At 37.0% G+C, this 21391-nt stretch overlaps 1 protein-coding gene across 3 annotated transcripts in view; it reads left to right on the forward strand.

Annotated features, from left to right (window-relative positions):
* The window catches only part of cntnap3 (contactin associated protein family member 3), a 131112-nt gene that overhangs the window by 58527 nt on the left and 51194 nt on the right, over window positions 1–21391 (forward strand). For 2 of the 3 annotated variants that reach the window (XM_026943944.3, XM_026943943.3), the window contains exons 6-10: window positions 5870–6030; window positions 6464–6601; window positions 8333–8594; window positions 8955–9098; window positions 14137–14302. In XM_026943944.3, coding sequence (XP_026799745.3) covers window positions 5870–6030; window positions 6464–6601; window positions 8333–8594; window positions 8955–9098; window positions 14137–14302 — 871 coding nt within the window. The remainder of the gene's footprint in view (window positions 1–5869; window positions 6031–6463; window positions 6602–8332; window positions 8595–8954; window positions 9099–14136; window positions 14303–21391) is intronic. The other variant, XM_026943945.3, reaches the window with a different exon arrangement.

Raw genomic sequence — 21391 nt, forward strand, 5'->3', positions numbered from 1 at the left:
TTTCTTTCAAGAAAGCAAAATCAACTTCTTGTCATTGAAAATACAAAAAAAAAAATGCCACACACATAAAAACAAATGAAGTTTTCTCACACCATCCAACTTTTCCAACCAAAACCACTTGAACACACAGCACATCGTAAATCCTACCTCTGAACTCGTATGTACGACCTTCCGAGGAAGACTTGAAGGCAGCATTAGTATTCGAGCTCTTGTATTCGATCTCTTTACTTCATTTGGTCGTAGAAAGAATTTCCGCAAGATTCCACTTCCCATATTGGTGACTTAATTTCGTCAATATTTATGGGAAAGTTTCTTGTATTCAGAGATGGTTTACGCAGTTGTTTTTTGGAGTGGCACGTTTCGATTATTAAAACTACCTACCTCGCAGTTCACGCCTCCAAGGTTGGCCTTTTTTTTTTCTTGAGTAGACGAGGTTTGTCAATAGCGTCTAGACACACAAGCACTAGTCATTAACACACACACAAAAAAAAAAATCAAGAATAGAAAATGTGGAATGAAGAAGGATTTTTTTCTTCTTTACTGTCAGACGTAATACAATGTAATATAAAAGCAAGAGAACAAAAAAAAAAAATGAAGTGCTTTGTCATTTTAACTTCCACCTAAACCACGTAAGATGGTATGACTCAGGCTTTGACTTTTTGTGTTTCAATCAGGTAAAATAAAACAGAGATGTGTTTGCTGGCATGGTCTAACACTTTTCCTCATGCCTCACTGACAGCTGTAAACAAGTAAGCAAGTTATGTCGCCTTTGGAAATATTTTGACATAGATTGTCAAATGCAAAGCAATTTTCTTACTAATCAGAAAAGAAGTGAGAAGGCAAATGCTTTTATTTATTTATTTTTAATTGAATCTTTTCCTTGCTGTTTTTCTTTTTTTTTAAATTCTCACTTTTACAAGTATCCATGCGTTCCCTTTGGAGCACATTAAAAAGTAATGATTCTTTTTAACAATGTGCCTGCAAAACAACTCAGAAGGAATAAATAAATGTTTGTGTAGACTTTCAGGTGTTCCTTAATAAACTTTTCAAGGCTGCAGAAGATCCCTGTGGGTTTCATTAGTATTTATTCATCCTGTTAAATGCGGAATGGGAAATGATCCTGCACTGCATTTTGGGCGTCTTGTTACTTGCTATTGCATATTTAAGAAAGAAAAGAAGGAGGAAGGAATAGTGATCAAATCGGGGGAAGGTCTTACTCCATCACACGTTTTTAAATGCTTTTTAAAAGTGAACATTCTTCTGAATTGGCTTTTCATGAATACTACGTTTCTTGTGTAAATGCTCCTGTGAATGATTTATGAATAAATTAAGGCTCGTTTATGAATAAATTGAGGCTCATTGTATTTAAATTAGTGACACCATGTCAAATCCAATACCTGAAAAACTCCAGGAACAAAACAAAAAAAAACACCTCCTCAGTCAAAGCTAAAGTTTTCAAGAAGTATAAACCCAAATAAGAATGTTATCAAGAAATCGAATGGTGAAGAACAAACCCTTGAAGTACAGAATCTGGATTTATACCATGAAACTGTGAAATTTGGGACACTTGGTGAAGCATGGTGGTGGCAGCATCATCCCATTGGAGTGCTTCTGATTAGCAGGGACTGGAAGGCTGGTCAGAATTGAGGTAAGTGTGAATGCAGCCAAAATACAGAAAAGTCCTTGAAGAAAACCTGCTCCAGTGTGCAAAGGACCTCATTCTCTGGCATCGGTTCACCGTTCAGCACGATGACCTGAAGCACACAGCCATGACAGTGCTGGAGTGGCTACAGGACAAGTCTGTGAATGTCCTTAAGGGGCCCAACCAAAGCCCAGACTTGAACTTTATAGAACATCTGTGGAGAGACCTGAAGATTGCAGTTCACATACGCTCCCTATCTAATCTGATTGAGCTTGAGAGGATCTTCCAGGAAGAATGGGAGAAACTGCCCAAATCCACGTACGAAGCTTGTAGAGCTTTACCCAAGAAGATTCGAAGCTATAATTGTTGCCAAAGGTGCTTCTACAAAGTATTGAGTAAAGGGTTTCATTTTTGATTTTTAATAAATTATCAAAAAAAATCAAAAACTTGTTTTCAAATTGTCATTATGGACTATTGAGTGTAGACTAATGACAAATCAAATGTAATTAAATGTTTAACATAATAAAGTATGCAGAAACTAAAGTGGTCTGAATACCCACTGAAATAGAAAAAAAAGGATAATTTTAGAAAAAAATTTTTTAGTTGGCATATTTGGGTGCATTGTATTTAAATTAGGGAAGCAGCAAAAACAAGAGAAACATCACAGGAAAATAGAAACTCGAAAAAGAACAATAAGGGTACTGTAATGACACGTCATCCCGTTCTTTGAGATACAGTATTTGTTGATGTTTCCTTTGCTAAGACAGTCAGAACACATTTTGAATATTTGCATACTCTGAAGAATCAGTAACCCTCACAATGGCATGCCCAATACCTGGAAAACAAATCACCAGTAAATAATGAGTTTAGAACTGTTTCTCTTCAGCCAGAACTACAAGCCAAGTTCTGGTTCTCAGGAAACAGATCCATATGACTTGGCAGAAAACAGTGGATCCATATGTGCTTCTTGTGCAGAGTAAGCTACCTTATTTCAGGGCCTAAAAAGTGCAAGATTAAACGTTCCAAATCACCGAAGCACCAGTGAACCACTGAGTGAACAGTTTAGTAATGGATGCCAGCAAGAGCTGCAATTTCACAAGTCATCAAACTGTGAGAATGCAGTCGCACAAGCAAATGTGGCTAAACACAGCCAATTATTTACATTCTCCTACCTTTCTAATTCATTTTTTTAAAATACATCTCTCTCTTTACAAAACTGTAGCAACTTTACCCCCAAGTCTGTGCCAGTATAGTGTTTAAATGGTTTTCCAATAGTCTACAAAACAGGATGTAAAGTATAAAAGGTCTGATAGTGTTATAGGGACCTTTAGAGTGCTAACATTGGGCCATAATCAGAGTCAAAGACTTAAGTTCAAAAGATTTCGATATTTACGCAGGGAAAGCTCTTCATATTCAGAGTCAGTTTACACAGGTGCTTAAGCTGATTTTCTGTACAGACCATTCAGATGATTAAAATGACATGCATGTAGTTCTCAGAATTGTCTAAGATAGAGTTTTACAATTAAGCGATATCACCTGAGCTATAGTGTGGTTATACTGACCGTGCTGATATTCAGTAAAACCACACAACTGCAAGTGCGATATTGTTTTTATACAACCATTTCATAAATAAGACATTAATACAGAGTAACTGACATTTCACACACAATGTGGGCAAATTTTTTGTTTATTTTGCTCTGTCTCGAGAACTCACTTTATAGCTAATTGGAAAACTCAACAAAAACTCACTTTATAGCCAGTCAGCTAGCTACGTTTCTGTTAAAGGTGCGTCCGGTGAAATAGGCTTCCCTTCTTTTTTTTCATCTTCGTCTGATGAGCTTTCATATTTTAAGTTAGAAGTTATATTCATGAAAAATGTATCGTTTGCCATGTCTGCTGATGATGTCGCTAACTCTACTGTATTAACCGTTTCAGTGGGAATGTTGCTAGAATTGGAATTTTACATGGCGAACACAGACAAGCGGAGTGATACAAACAGGGAAACGTCTATTTTCTAAACCACTGTGCTAAATATAAGCATCTAAACTTCCACCTTTAAACATATGCACTTGCCTTTAAGCCCAAAAAAAAGACCCAGGGGATAGAAAATGCTGACTGAAGAAGTACTTTGTTTCCTTTGCAGTCAAATAAACATCTAATAGGAGTGTAGTATATTGACAGTATATTGCTGCAGTAATAGTCCATGCTGTGATCATCACATTAATCACTGTATATCTGTATTAATTTAATAATATAGCTTTTGTCTTCATTCTCAAAAATAAAATAGCACTTAATCCAGTACATCCTATTCTTTTGCCTAATGAACTAGGAGCATAGTGACAGAAAGCATGAAGCTTTAGCAGGGATGAAAAACACTGTTTCTGTTGTTGAAAGTTGCAGCAAATGACTGAACTGGCTTGAAAATATATTTTAATGTCACTTAATGTGGCCAAGATATTATTAAAACAAGGTAATGACATTGTAATATGTGTGTGTGTGTGTGTGTGTGTGTGTGGGATGTGGGCTAATTGATCATGTTTATAAGTAGCTAATTTTGATTAAAATTCACTAAATAATGCTAGTGCTTTTGTTAATTTGATGTACTCTTCTATAAAGAAGGATAAGCTGACCAAGCACACATCTGCTCTGCTTGTGAGTTATAAGTTTTTGATTAAGTTTTGTTCATATTTTTATCCATAAACTATTCCAGCTTCAAGATAAGTAATGTCTTTGATTAAGATGCTGTGTCCTATGATGTGCTTAGTGTGAGCGATGCTATTAGTTAATTAAAAATAATTAATAATGTCACATGTATGTGTTTATACATCCCATAGTTTTTTGGGGAGGATGTATTTACAATTTTAATATGAACTCCTCACTGTGTGTGTGTTTAAGCGAACTCTGTATACGACCCATTCTGCATGTTTTACCCAAATTTCTGCCAGTATAGTTGTAGCCAGTTCTCTCCATCCACAATTTAGCACGGCTGAATGCACTTGGAGCAGAGTGCCTTATTGTGTACACATGAGCTAACAGATGCCTGTGATTGGCTAATGTTGCTGTGATTGATATGCCATCTTTCTCTTTCAGAGAACCGCTCCAGTTATGTGCTTTTTTGGACTCGTGGCCATTGTTGGATGCCTGGATTTGTATTTGCATTTGCATGTGGATTTTAACTTCAACTCCAGAAAGAAGTACAACACGAGCGTTTCTTACAAGGGAAACATAAATACCAACACATTTATAGGGACTGAGTCCATGAATAATTGTAGATGGAGTAGTATAAGGCTGCTTGACTTCATAATTTTGCTAAATAATTGATGCATTTAGAGGGCCAATGTAATCTGAACCACATGACTGGCTGTGCGCTTTAATAACTGAATGCCATCCTTCCGTTCCATAGCAATATGCTGGTTAGTGAAAATGTAATACAGATGCCATTGGTGATACGGTTCAGAAATGAGCCACACTTTCAGGAAAACTGCAGGCTGAAATTGTGTGTTAGTGGAGAGGAAAAGAGTTTGAGTTTCAGTCATTTGGCCTTCATGTGTTATTGATCATTGCTGATTCCTAGCCTGGTGCAGGTTGGTAATTATTATGGATTTGCTTCTTGTATTGTTGTGGTGTACTTTCTGCTCTGAAGAAATCCTATGACCATTTTTGACTCTAAGTTATTGTATTTGTAGTTTTCATATTGTAATCCTTGAGTAAAAAAAATATGAAAAATGAACAATGTTTCAGATATGGAAAGGTTTTTTTTTTTTTGACTATGATGTATTGGGAAAAAGGCTATACTATGGTTCTTAATATGGTTCCTAAAATATGTCCCAATATCAAACCATGTGTTTCAGCCATACACCAGATGTACCATAGTACACTCCAAGTGAAAAAAAAAAAAAAAAGAAAGATTAAAGTTAGAACCCTATAGAGCACAGGTTAACATTTAAAGGTTAACTAGTCAACGACTCCTTGATGAACCATACTGCATTTTCATAAGGGTTAGCAAAGCCGTGTTTGCTCATATTGGGCAATATTAACACGGTGATGTCACTGAGCAGCATTTAGCCATGCTACATACATATGATAATTATTATTTGCTTGTTTTTCACTGTATTAGTGAAATCGTCCTGCTTTATGTCTGTTCTCGTTCTGCTCTCTGCATTACTACGTCTCTCTTTAGATCTAAGAGTATTAACAGCAGTGTTTTTGTTTTTTTTTTTTTTGCAGGCAATTTTCACACTGCGGTGTCACTAGGCAGCCTGCTGGATGACCAACACTGGCATCGCGTTAGCATCGAGCGACTCCGAGGACATGTCAACTTCACCGTGGACAAAAGCACGCAGCAGCTGCAACTCCCCGAACACCAGAGTCACTTCGAGATTAACGAGGTGCGCCTCCAGCAACCAGTCTCGAGCTTCTAACACTCTCACAAACAGCTTTGTTCTTGCTGTTTCCCTCTCGCAAAGACGCACACAATAACATAAATTGATCGAGGGGAAAAAAGGACCGGGTGCTGTTCGGCTCCGCATCCGAGTTGATCACTGTTTAATGTGCTTCGTTATAGAAATGTCTGTTTTCATCAGCGGCTCAGTTACAGCCACAGCGCGAGTTGTGTTTTTTTTGTTTTTTTTTTTTTAGAAGAAGCTCAAAAACATCAGCTTTAATTCATTATATATCTTCTTGATGTGAAATGACATCAGGGCTGTACGTTTAAGCTGTAATGTTCTCTTCATGGTCTCTTAACTAATCTATCTTTCTGTAAATGTGCATGCTTAGAGGAAGCGTGGGCAATTTGACAGCAGACTATCATTCTTTCACAAGATCAGTTTCGGTGCCGTTTCGGCTGACGGGACTCAGAGAGAAAACTCCAGAAGGAACTTCCACGGCTGTCTGGAGAACGTGCAGTACAACGGCGTTAATGTGATCGTCCTGGCTAAAAGGAAACAACTCACCGTAGTGGTAAGCAGCGACTGAACACTGATTACATCAACTGTGTTTTAAAGGCACAGTGAAAAATGGGGAAAACAATGATGTGGACCACCAAAATCCAACCAATCAGGACAAGGAGCTGTCTTGCATGTCAATCATCTCATCTTTTTCAGGTCTTCTAACATAAATGTTTTGGGGGGCGTGGCTTTAGAGGGTTTCAATACATCAAGCTTGAGCTTACTTTCACTAAAATCGCAAACTGTACTAAATTGTTCATATCGTAAAGGTTATACAAGATGCAAAATGCAATCCTTAGGGATTTGGACTCAGCGATAAACTACAAAAATATTGCAATGATTTGTTTACACTTTGACCCTGTCTACCATCCATGTACATCCATGAAACCTTGCCTCCTAGAATCTATCATGACTAACATCCTTCTTCCATGTTAGTTTTGTAGAAACCTTTTTTTTTTCATCTTTTAGTTGGTTCACACAAAATAAAATATCTGAAACAGCACATTTGTTGCTGAAGTTACAGATTGAAACAGATTACCAGTTTATAACATTAATGGCTGCATGGAGAAATGGATCAAATGAGCTAATTTGGCCTCCAAGTTCATCCTCTTGTAGCAGGAAGCGCATACTCAAAGCGAGTTTATTAAGAAAGATCCAATAATCATAGTCAAAGTCAAATTTCAGGGTCAAAGCACAGGTAGATGATTTTTTGATGATGTATGGTGTAATTCATACTAAAAATCCAAACTAAGAGACTAGGGTTAACGATTAAGGAAAACTTATATCTATGAAACTAGTATCAATGAAAAGGACTAAATAAGGGCCGCATAGTATAATACATATATAATAATATATATAATACATATACAAGGGAAACACAGAGGGTTTAGATAGACTGACTAATGAAGGGGAAACAAGGATTAGGTTTAACTAATTAGAAAGCGCAGACCATATAAGGAAATTGGAAGGCCATAAGGAAGGAGGAACATGACAGGGACAGAAACAGGGAAGAAGGCACGCATAAAATCACATCAGATTCTGTCAAATTTATGTTTCTGAGCAATAAAGATGGAGGAGTGAACAGAGTTGCTGGGGGCGTGTCTATAAAATCTGTAATAGAAAAATACAGTGTATTATATTTCTTTTTTTTACGGAAACGTTTACACTATTTGTAATAGTAAGAACAATAAAAATATTGATTTACGTGCTGCACTTTTTCAACATGTGAATATATCTAACAGCTGTGCCAGTAGGGACGTCTAAATCCAATCCCAGCTACATTAACAGATACATCAGTTTATATATAATATGTTCTGATTCATTTCTTGTCCTTGCAGTAATTCTAAATGACCCGATATGATTATCCACTGTGTTCCTTTTTTTTTAAGTGTGATGTGATTTGGTTTGTCAAATGAAAAAATAAGACCTCTTTTCTTTTTTTTTTTTACTGTAATGAATCCTATTTTGCAGTAGTCTATTGACTAATACAGAGTATGCTTACATTACTCACTGCTTGTTATTTTTTTTCCTGTTACTTCTGTTCACTGGGGAATTAGAGATTAAGCCAATTACAAATCCTTTTAATCATGGATTTAATCAAGCTCATGGCTCCTGATGCATAATTTAAGAGGCAAACATCATAATTCATATCCTGAGTAATTAAGTTTGGAAATTGTATTTGCATGAATAATGACTTGTAATCTTGAGCGAATTATAAATACGGGACGATTTTTTTTAATTCTAGGGAAACGTCACATTCGCCTGCGTGGAGGCCGTCGACGTGCCGGTGACGTTCGCGAGCTCGGAGAGTTTCCTTCAATTGCCGTGGACGTTGACACGTGACACCATGTCAGTCGGATTACAGTTCCGGACCTGGAACAAGGCGGGCCTGCTTATGACCTTTGACCTCCAGCACCAAGCGGGAACGCTGTGGGTTTACCTGAGTGACGCGAGGGCGAGGATGCAGGTCCACAAGGCTGGCAGGATCATGACGGACATCACAGCAGGTATTAGCAGAGGTCGTTAATTACAGGATATCCGCTGTAGTAACTCAAAATGTAGTTAATTATTCTAATACTGTGATCTTAAGTAGTATCTTAACAGTCTAGTACTTAAGATATGTACTGTTGTAAAGTGATTAGTTTATATTACATTACATTACATTACAGTGTTTTTTGCTTCTTATACAATATCCAAACAACGTGGAATTTATAGAATTTTAATTATAAGTGGCTTTTTAGTAACTTTTTAGTCCAATTAGTTGTAGGTCTACGTCATAGCTGTAGTATTGACTCTATCTGAACAGGGACAGAAGTCCATCTCTGGACAGCAGTATGTTATTTATAACACTGATAACACTGTTACAGGGTCAGCGCTGAACGATGGCCAGTGGCACTCTGTGGATCTGAGTGTCCGCCGAGGTCGTCTGATCCTGGCAGTGGACAAATCAGACATGTCCACCATCACTATATCCTTCCCCATCATGCCTGCAAACCAGATCTTTTTAGGAGGTACGGTAAATCTAACATCCGCTACCTTTTTTCTAGACCAATGGTTCTCAAAATGGGGTCCAAAGACCTCCAGGGGTCAGTGAAGCATAACCAGGTGTGTGATGATTTAATATCATGGTGGAAATCATAAATCTAAGTTATCAAAGGTATTGACTTCTCGTAGATATTAGTATATTTGTCTGTTCACTTGAAATGAATGGGTTTACTCCAAGCCTCAATAACTGAAATATAAGTATCCTGTAAATAATGTCAACATGGACTTATTGTGATATACTGGTGGAAGGCTGAGGAATAAAAAAGCTTTATGTTTCAGAATATTATTGTACATATTTAAATAATCAGCCTAACATTTGAATAATCTATGCTTTACAGGGTTTGTGGAAATTTTTGAAGACTGTTCTTGACCTCCAAAAATGAATTGCATTTAAGTGTGAATGGTCGGATAAAGCACATTTTATTTGTTTATCCAGTTGTAGACATAGTGCATAGCAGAGTTTAACATGTGCAAACAAGGTTCACATAGACAGATTCATTATCAAGGCCAAAGCACATGCAGGCGGAGGTCAAAAGCAGAAAACAAACAACAGAACTGAGAAAAAAACACAAAGTTTTACATGCTTCACTATCACAGGATAAACCGAGTAAGACTGTCCTTTGAAAAAAATTAAATATAAGGAGAGATCCTAGCTGTGTCTCAAGTATATGTATGTTTTTTTTTTTGGTTTCTCTGACTAATGTCCTCTAGCTAGAGTTGCGGTTGTGCCATATTCGTTCCAGTTTTTAATAATGGATTTAATGTCTTCTGTGGGATGTTCAAAGCTTAGAAACCCTGATTAATATTTGATACAGAACTTTGTCCTGGACTTGTTTTGACAGCTTCCTTTTTCATGATGCCGCTTGTTTAGGTATGTTCTCTAACAATGTTCGTCTTCCAGGAACAATCTTTCAAAAAACAATCTTTCAAAAAAAAAAAAAACAAATTTTTTTTTTAAATTCATGACATACAATCCCAATTAAGTCCATTTTAGTTCCAGGTTGTAACACTACAAAATATGGAAAAGTTCAAGGGGGGTGAATACTTATGCAAGGCACTATGTTGTAAGGGATTGTATGACGGATGTTCCGTATAAGCAGATTTAAAAACATGTATAATTGTTGATATGGTGAAGTTTTCTGTGAGAAGACATTTATTTAGCGTTTATGGAAGGAGTCTCCAGTGTCAGCGTTTTGTAACAGGGACACAAGTCCGAGGGTTTGTGCTAATTTGTTTTGCAGATGTTCCAAATCATGAAACATAAGATTAAAAAAAGTATGATGTATCATTAGGGGGGAACAGTGGATTAGTGGTTTGTCTCGCACCTCTGGGGTTGGGGGTTCGAATCCCGTCTTCCCGTCTCCGCCCCGTGTGCGCAGAGTTTGCATGTTTTCCCCATGCTTCAGGGTTTCCTCTGGGTACTCTGGTTTCCTCCCCCAGTCCAAAGACATGCGTTGTAGGCTGATTGGCATTTCCAAATTGTCTGTAGTGTGTGAGTGTGTGTGCGATTGTGCCTGCGATGGGTTGGCACCCCGTCCAGGGTGTCCCCTGCCTTGTGCCTTGAGTTCCTGGGATAGGCTTCAGACTCCCCCATGACCCTGTGTAGGATAAGCGGTAATGGATGGATGGATGGATGGCTGTATCGTTATTTAATAACTAAACATTGCAATTGTTGGCAAATTGGTGTGGTTTTGGAAGAAGAAAACACCTCATGACGTGCTGTTATTGGAAAATATTCAACCATAACCATGTTTCATGTCATGTTTCTTCCTTACTTAAGTAATACAGCTCATGAGACTAATGCTTAAAAGGTACATTATTACAATGAACTGGAGGTGTGGAGAAGATGGGGGAAAAAAATAAAGAAGAAAAATAGAAAAGTAGTGTTCGTGATAAAAAGTGTGCGTGATAAAAATAACTTTCTGCCTCCATCGTCAAGTCATCCAGGGGATTTGGAATATCTGTTTGTAAAAAATCGCACGGTGAGTCACCACCCATCTGAGGAGCTTCATCAGTTCTACTCCTGGCGTATAAATCCCAGGAGATTTCTTACCATTCAGTAGAACTCATGAAGCAACACTAATGAGTTCCAAAACACCTTTGTTTCTAAAACACAACCACAAAAGTTGCCTTGACTTTTACTATTAAAGATTTCTGGGCTGAAAACCTTCTCAGACACGTTGCCTGCTTCAAAAACACAGAGACTCATTTACAGCTCAAGCTGCTCAGGAGAGATCCAGTCTCCCAACATCTCTTCCACTCTGTTTGCTCCTACAGAGAGCGAGCATGTGGTTTAATTACCTTTAACTCACTAATTGGAGGGAGCGCCAACGGCGTCTCAGCACCACACAAGGGATCGTGTCGAAGCTCTGCTCCATTCGCCAACATCTCCTTGCTATTTTTTTTTTTTTGCCTTGAGCTGAAACTACACGCCGTAGAGGATCACGCAGAAAATGAGATTTGCCAGAGCGAGGCTTTAAATCATTCAAGCCCTGTTGCATTATATCAGAACATGTTGTTATTTATTAGTAATATGGACTTGGCCACTTTTCATCCTTTAGGAATAGCAGCGCATAATTCAAAGCAAAATCGAGTTTTTTTCTTTTGAGCGAAAATGAGCCTCTAAAGGGACATTTGCAAAAATAAAAATAAAAAAATCTCACATACACATTAGCACCAGCTACTTTTGGTATGTCTGATTGGTAGTGCACATGCAAAAATGTCAGGAGTTTAGCCAGTCACATAATTTGAGATTTCTTCTGGAGTTCCATATTGAAACACTAAACATTTAAATAACTGAATTTTGGGAACATAATAAAATCTCAACCTTCTGCCAGTGAATGGTGGAAGATGAAAATATTAACACATAGCCAAGCGTTTGGAGACATGATGAACACATTATGATCTAAAGTCGCATAAGTACGTTCCAAAATGCAATCTGTATTCGGCTTTAAACCCAAAGTGGGCGTGGCCTAAACTGGAAGGGGTGGTGTTGTTTTTGTTTTTTTCAAGAACCCTACCACTCTGCCCCCAGAAGCCAAGGAAGCCAAAGGGGCCAAAATTGACCATGGTTTCTGGAAGAGATTGTCAATCACAACGACACCAGCCAATCATAGGTGTCTATGCGTGCATGTATGTGGAAGAGGGCAGATAGCGCTTTCCTCTGTTTAAATCGTTAGCACTAAAAACAAAAAACAAGTGTTATTATACTTCCAGTTCTGGACTTATCCTGAAAAACAGAGGCCAGTAGAGTTCTACGTAGAATCGCTAATGGTTCCCCAATCCTTTAGGGGTCGGTGTTCATTTCTTTATTATGAATGATGTTTACATGTTTGTATGCTAACATGAATTTACGCTCTTCATTATAAGAATGCCGTTCACATGTTTAGTCGATTTCTCAAATCTCGCTCTGATATAGTGCAAATAATCACAGGCTAATATTAATACGTTAATGTTTCTATAGTAACAACTCGGGCACAGAGAGCTATAGGACAGAAGCTGTACGTGCGCTAAGGCTAGTAATAAATGGATTTGAAATGACGTTGTTATTTAACAAAGCAAAGCATTTAATCATTGATATACAGGTTTCCGTAAGGAGATGTTTATTTCAGAATCAGAATCATGTAATTCGCCATAGGAATTTTTCATGGTGTTTGTTCACAACTTGATACATTCAACTCACACATCACAGACAACACAACACAACACAATTACCATGCGAATATACAAATATTGTACCTAATACACAAATATTACACCTTATGCAGAAATATATATATACTGTGTATATATATATATATATATATATATATATATATATATATATATATATATATATATATATATATATATTGTCACTACTATATATCATTGCTATATATATATATATATATATATATATATATTGGATTGATTTGTAGGATTATAAATAAATAGGATTATAGGATAGGATTTATTAAAGTATTGTTATTACTTTTATTGTTATTGTTGTATATGTTTATATACTCTTATGTAAAGCGCCTTGAGAGGCCTTTTTATTATATATATAATTGTTATATATATATATATATATATATATATATATATATATATATATATATATAATTGATTAATATATATATATATATATATATATATATATATATATTATTTATTTTTAATAAATAGTAATAAATAGTACTATTTATTAATAATAATAATCCCTACAAAAACAATAGTGTGTCAGCGCTTTGTGCTTGAACTCATAATAATAATAATAATAATAATTACATTTAACATTTATGGAAGGAGTCTCCAGTGTCAGTGATTTGTAACAGTCAGTATGTTTTCCGCCAAGGGAAAGTCTTAAAACTTCCCAGTTTCAAGGTCACATGACAAGTTGACTTTTTTTTGTCTTAATAACGTAAGGAGAGAGGAAACAATAACAGGTTGGTGAGGAAAAGGCCGTTTATAGCTGCTATAACATAAGTAATAACAGGAAGTTGTTTCGTGGATGTTCGACTACATAAAAGATGCATTTGGCCTCATCATGCAAATATTAACTTACACTTCAATAAACATACAAACATTTGGCACTGAATATTAATGTGACAAGTTAAGAGGAAGCAGAATTAGGAATTGGGAAGTGGCTCATGCACTGGGTGAGTTGTTACATAAAAAGTGCATGATTATGAAAATTTTCATTCAAATATTTCTGCTGAGCATACGACTACGTTTTCTCTTGTGCAGTAAACGTTTTGCGGGCAGAGAGATGCAAATGTAGGTGGTGCTGACATGAAACTATGAGGATTTGAATTATTTGTACATGTCCCTTTAGTCCAGTTATCTCCGGCTCATCTGTTTAAATTTGCAGATTTGCTTATAAGCCTCAAATTTTTTTATTTTCTCCTAATTTCCACGGGCCACAGGCCACACTTAGTGCTCTCTGTAATTTTTTTGCGAGGTACCAAAACGCAACGCATCTGGTTGAAGCCTGCTGACTCATTCCTCCGCTTTCACCCACAGGATGTCCAATTACGGATGATGGATGCAAGAAGCCCTCTAACGTTTTCCAGGGATGCATGCGCCTCATCCACCTGGACGAGGGATTCGTTGATCTGATCAAGGTGCAGCAGATGCTAATCGGAAACTTCACCAACCTCCAGATGGACATGTGCGGAATCATCGACAGGTACGAAACGGTTTTCATCCCGCAGTTTGTATTTCAGATGCATTCGGGTTCATTATGCAAATATAAACTTGCGCTTCATTAATTAGGCGAAGGGTTGCCAGTGAATATTAATGCACCCGGCTAAGAGCGAGAAGGGGAGGGAGTGACTAATTCATTGTGCGTTTTTGAATTTTTGTTTTTTTTTGTTTTTTCTTCCTGTGCAATCAGTGCGAACGAATCAATTGGTGCACCTTTCAATTCACTCGCATTCCCTCTCTCTGCTTGCCTAGTCTAGTGGAAAACATCTTTCCTCTCACCTTGTTTTTTTTTTCTTCTTCTTCTTTTGTTTGGTTTTTTCCTTTGAAAAGTTCCACTGGAGCTTTGCTTCGAGTGAAGTTCTTTTCCAACAGCTGCGATTTATTTGTTGTGTGCTTTGAAGAAAGGTAAACAGATTACTCGGACCAAGCAATTCGTACAGCAGCAGAATCAGCAGCAGGAGTCCTATGTGAAATTCAAAGTTATTGTTCGGTGGATGCCGGATTTTGGACAAAAGCGTCATGATACTCTCCACCGTAATAGATGTGTCCGCTCTCAGAGTGCCTCTGTGCTACTCGATTTGAAATCTTTATCCTTTTTTTTTCTTGCAGGTCCAAATTGTTTGTTGTAAAATATGTTGTATGATTCTTTTTTTTTTTTTTTTTGGAATACCTCACTATAGGGGCACATAGCACATATAGACTCAACGGCCACTTTAATAGGAACACAGCCTCCGCCTGTAGGCAGCTGCACAATTTTTACGTCAAAATTCAGGTCAAGACCTTCAGTTAATATTCACATCAAACATCAGAATGGGGGAAAAAATACGATCTCAGTGATGTTCAGTTACCGTGGCATGGTTGTTAGTGTCAGAAGGGCTGCTATGGTTTCAGAAAGTGCTGTTCTGGGATTTTCACACACAATAGTCTGTAGGCTTTACACAGAATGGTGTGAAAAGCAAAAAAGAAAATCCTTGTTAACAAGAGAGGTCACAGGAGAAGTGGTTGGAGCTGTCAGGAAGGCTGTGAGAGCTCTAATAACCACTCTTTACAACCGTGGTAAGCAGAAAAGCAACTCCGAACACACAACGTCGAACCCACAAGTCCTTGTGTACTAAAGAAGTGATAAAATATTCGAATGAGTACTTGTGACTTGCTGTGAATTACAGCTGGAACGATTGGCAGAGCTGCTGTTATAGAAAATGAATCAACACCTTCTGACCAATCAGGATTGAGAATTCAACAGCGTCGTGGTATAATGGAAAATATTTCAGGCAGGTACAATAAACACAGGAGCATTCGGGAGTTGGATTGAAAGAAAAACACACACTTCTATACACACCTCTAACACTAATAAGCTGATAACGTTGCAAAATCACTGCTCAGTTACACATTTATTAGCTATAAACTAATGCACTTCATCGTTTTTTTAGAAAAACAAAGACGTTATTTCAAAATAAGCATTTTGTGATTTATTTCCTTCAGCGGCTTGTCCTTGTTGTTCATTTGTCTTAAGGGTTCTAGTGCACATCTGCGTCGTGATGAATTTACACTCCTCCGTCACAAACACGGTTTGCTGCATGTATTATACAGTCATCCATTTTACACCCGAGCCCCTTTCTCGTACTTCACTTAGAAAAGCCGTGCATCCCTTGAACATCTTAATCATTTTATCGTATCATCCATTGACTCGGGCCTACAGCGTAATAACATCAGTTTTTAGCATAAACCCCCCCCATCATTAGAGCTGCTGTGTGCACGTGAGTCATTTGAAAGCATTGCATAACAGAAGGCAAGAAGGCAGGCAGCTGGCAGGCGCCATTAGAAACGAAATATAAAAGCGAAAATGGCACCGGCTTCCGTCTCGGCTGTTATTGTGTTCGGGGTGCACAAATTTAGGACTGAAATCATCTCGGCAGTTGCCTTCTCTCATTAAAGAAAGGATTATTGAGTCTGCGGGCGAGGAGGAAAGCAGCCGAGGGGGAGTAAGAGGAAAGCAGAGATGAAAGAGAAGGAGAGATTGCATGATCCTCACATTCAGTGTTAAAGTTATTACCTTTGAAAGAGCACCACTGGTTTTACATGAATAATTGCACAGCATTCTGGGATAGCAGCTGCCTATCTGGGATAGGAAGCACCAGCACTAGCACTTGCATATGCTTTATTGTCTCCACAAGGCCAGGGCTCCGTTCAAGATCACAGGCACACTCTAAAATCTAGTACTCATCTGATATCGAACATCAAATGTGCATTTTCTCAGTGATTCCTCAATGAGGGTGCCATTACATTTACAAACATACATGTATCCGAATCTATCTCATGCTTCAAACATTTTTTTCCATGACTCGGATTTTATTAAAAAATGTACTTTTATTAAAGAAATGCACATTTACTCAACCCTGTCACCTGAACACATCCATCCTTATGGAATATTCCACAAGTCACATGTTCAACAGGAAGTCCAGCATCGTCCAGATTTCCTAAAGCTCATGGGAAGATTTTTTTTTTCTTTTTTCATTATTATTAAGATATTGATTATGATATTGATCTTTTTTCATTATTATTAAGATATTGATTGATGAGGTCACTTTGAAAGTATGGCCCTGTTACAAAGAGTAAATTATTAAATAAATAAATAAATTCATTTATTTATATATATACATACATATATATATATATATATATATATATATATATATATATATATATATATATATATATATATATATATATTTTTTTTTTTTTTTTTAGTAAATCTTTACAATTTTTTTGTGCTCTTGTGCCATTAGCATGGATGCTGGATAAGTACAGTGTGTGTGTGTGTGTTTGCTAATTCTACGCTTAAAAAAAAACAAAAAAAACAAAAAAAACAAAAAAAAACGTGTTACTTCCAAACATTAATAGCAAACATATATTATGAGATGCAGTGAAAAATATGAAAAATATTTTAAAAATGTAAAAAAAAAATAGTAATACTTTATGGTGCCATAACCATGGAATCATCTAGTTTTCTAGTTTTCCTTTTTTTTTTTTTGTTTTTTTTTTTTCCTTGTCCACCCTTAAAGTGAACTGTTTGACATTCTGGTGTACTCTAATGAAAAATCAATCACTAAAGCGCAGGAAATATTGCATTTTTTTCCCCAAAGGACCCTCCAAGCCCATAAATATCCTCATGTGTAATGCGAAGCCTTGCGTGTGATTCCTGAGTGTGCAGAAATGAAACGAAGGCGAAAGAAGGCGTGAAGGAAACATGCAACATGATGAAGCGGTAACATTGCGACAGCGCTGCTGACTAAGGCGCGTCATCGAGGTGAATATTCGCCCAGAAGCGGAAGGCAGATTCTGCGTGGCGTACACTTTCACGTTCACGCTAGTCACTTTCTCGCCGTACTTGTGAGATTCTATTTGCTCGCTGAGTGAATATCTATTGTTCTGCAGCGTGTCGGAGGAGATGATGAAGCCGATAAATAAAAAGCGCCTCATGGGATATGTGTGTGTGTATGTGTGTGTGTGTGTGTGTATCAGTTTTTCACATGCTAGCATTTCCGGATCGTATCAGCTTTACCGAACAAAGGATTGTACAGTTTCTAATGCAATCAAGCACACAGATGTCAAAGAGCGGCACACACCTTCTGCCATCCAGCTGAAAGTAATGCATGCTGGGTTAAATTATTTACTCTGGAGCTTTTTTGCTACGCTCACTTTTGCCATTATGAGTTGCCGCAGGACTCTCGGCCTCACCTTTATTTCCCGAAGAGGGGAACTCTCGCTTGGCTGCCTCCCGGGGCTGCCTCATTATTTCTGCAAATGGAACGAGAGAGTGTGTCCTGTGCCGGAAAGTGAGCGTTTTTTTTTTTTTTTTTTCCCGTTTGCACTAAAGAGACTGATGGAATTGTACTTCTCTCAGGCTGTCGCATCCAATCCTGCGGCTTATCTGTTATTCCTGCTAATTGGCCTTATCTCACATCGGGCTGTACTCAGAGTTGAGTTATACACACACTTAGGGAGGATTTAATACCAAAATTGGGCACGGTGATATTCATACCTCAGACGTAACCACAGATCTAAGTGCTAGTCACAAACTGAGTGAGAGTTATGCACACAGGGTGGAGTATGCCCAAAACAGAGGTGTGGCTCAAGTTATACACGGTTATGCTTTTTTTTTAAGTGATATCAGCTCAAGCAAGGAGCAGTATTAAGTCCAGCTCCACTGTCTTACAGTCTGAGAATATATAACCATAATATGTCACATTGAAATGTATGTTTTGGGCTGAAAATACACTGAAAAAAGTCCAGGCCAATACTAAATACATAAATACGACACACTATTAATTAATTCATAAATAATATAGACCCATGAAAATGTTTAGTTTGTTTGTTTGTTTGTTAGTTTTTATCAGAGACATCTTGAGGACCAAATAATTTACGTATAAAATGATCATTTTACAATATTATGAATAACATTTATCACTAATAACTTGAAGTTAGCAGACGGGTACTTGGTCAGCTTTTCCTTCAAACTGTGGCCATGTTTTCTAGCATTATTCTATTAATTCAGCAACTTATAAATAGCTAATTAATAGCCAGGTTAAGTAGTCTATAATCCTGTGGCTTCATTATCATTATCAATTATTGGAATCGAAGGTATTTTTGAATGTTTTGCCGTAAATTTAGTTTTGCATTATTATATCACCTTAAAGATTTTTAACCTTAGGTGTTTATCTTTTTTTTTTCAGCATTAGAATTCATCTCTTTTTTTTTTTTTACAATTAGATACTGTATTGGTGTAATATAATCCAAAACCCAGAAAAAAAAGAAAAAGATGCCTATGAGGAGGGAAAAAAAAAATCACATTTTACCGAATGAATAAGGAAAACATCCTGGATGAAAAGTTTTTTCCAACACCATTAATGCAAACCATAAGCAAAAAAAAAAAGAAAAAAGGAATTATTTACAAATAAACCCATCCATGATTTGGACACATGGACGCACAATTAAATATTAACACACATTTTTAATTGTGTTTTTATATTACACTATGAAGAAAAATGATTTTTTTTTTCTTCAGTCCATATTTTCTATCCTTTTTTTTTTTTAAGGCTTAAAGGTAGTAGTCGAGATGCTATGGAAAGCCACTATCTCTGACACTTCTTCTCAAGAAAAATCTGGCAACCTCAGAGACATGAACTACGTGCTGTTGAATCTGGATACACCCAGAAAATCATAAAGCAAGCGCGTAACCTGAATCTGAATACCTGTAACTTTCCCGAGACACGAAAGTGAAACTTTCAATAATGAAACTTATTTTTAGTCATGTGATGCAGTCATGTGACCCATTCAACTCAAAACAAACAACCTGGTGGACAAAACAAAAAACCTGATGCCTGCTATCCGGTTTGATAGCATTGTTAAAGGGATAGATCACCTGAAAATGAAAATTCTGTCATCAATTCCTCACCCTGATGTCGTTCCAAACCAGTAAGACTTTCGTTCATCTTTGGAACATAAATGAAGATATTTTTAACGAAACCTGGGAGATTTCTGTCCCTCCACTGACAGTCCATGTAACCAAAACTTTCAAACTCCAGAAAGTTCATAAAGGCATTGTAAATGTAAACCATGTGACTCCCGTGGATTAATCCCAATTTTCTCAAGCAATACGAAAGCTTCGTGTGCGCAAAACAACTAAAAGTCTTTACTCACAAAATATCTTCACTTCCGCATAGATCTCCAACGCACGTTCACAAGAGAACCACGACGCATGCGTGTTGTGTTGACATTGTGTTGATACAACCGAACCCAGAAGCGCTGCACTGTTGATGACATTGATTGATGACAGAATTTTCTTTTTTTGGGGTGAAATATCCCTTTAAAAATTAATGTCACTTTGTGCCATTATCTTCAAATTGCATTTTTATCTTCAAATTGCATTTTTTTCAAAGGGGATGGAATGGAATATTCTACCAGGACATGGAAAGTAAAAAACACCTGGCGGAAATGACGCAGGACAAAGCTTCTACGCTTTGTTATTTTACACATGTAGGGATGTAAACATTTTCAGCTTTTTTTCCTCCAATTTTTGAAAAACGTTTGAAAACACCAGTGTAGACAGAGAGCGTTTCAAAACAGAAATGCAGTTTTAACTGGAGTTTTTCATCCATCTCTTTTTGGTGCACATTATTCAATTTGCATATGAAAAAGGTCCGAATTGAAACGACTGGAAATAAAGATCAACATTTTACAAAACTCAAGGCCAAAGTGGGACAGTTGACATGTTGGCATGTCGATAAAGAGCAGATGCAGAGATAAAAGCCGATGGTAGCATATTTTTGGCACAGCGAGGGCCCTTCATGACTGTGTTTATTTGTCTGGGAGGGAAACACTGGAGGGTCACTCTCGCGCATTACTAACTGAAAACCTCGCCAGCCGTTAGAGTGCAAAATGTGCACGCACCATGCTTTTTAATGAAAGAAAATGGAAAATATTCTCAGTTTATGGACAAAAATATAATTACAAAATGCTTAAAATGAAAAGACAAGAATTCAACAAAAGCTATCGCTTGAAAATATTTTCTCATATTTTCCCATGATCCTCTAGGTTTCCAGACCTGATTATAAGAAGGCGATGTTTGAACAGACATTTTAGGAAAAATGCACAGTGGACATATGATACAAATTTTACAACGAAGATCAAACAACGTTCATCTAAGCAGCTCTGATGGTAGCTGTTATAACATAAGTACTGACTTGTTTAATAGAAGTTCCCCAACATTCAGTGTAGCTATAAACGGATAAAAATTACGTCATTCTTTAATTTAAAAAAATCGAATCATTGGCTGTTGTATAAAGGAAGAACACACTTCAGGAAGTGCTGTTATTGGAAAATATTTAACTTCAGCCAGTCATGGTAACAGTATTGGGCCACGTCACACTGCTTTGTTGTTGATTAATTTCCTATAACAGCACAACCTTACTTTATTCCTTACTTCTATATACTTACTTTATTCCTTACTTTTTATTTACACTCAGAAAGAGAGATGCAAACTGATGTTATATTTAATACCTTAACATTTTGT

This window comes from Pangasianodon hypophthalmus, chromosome 17 (genome assembly GCF_027358585.1).
Source record: "Pangasianodon hypophthalmus isolate fPanHyp1 chromosome 17, fPanHyp1.pri, whole genome shotgun sequence".
Classification (NCBI taxonomy): Eukaryota; Metazoa; Chordata; class Actinopteri; order Siluriformes; family Pangasiidae; genus Pangasianodon; species Pangasianodon hypophthalmus.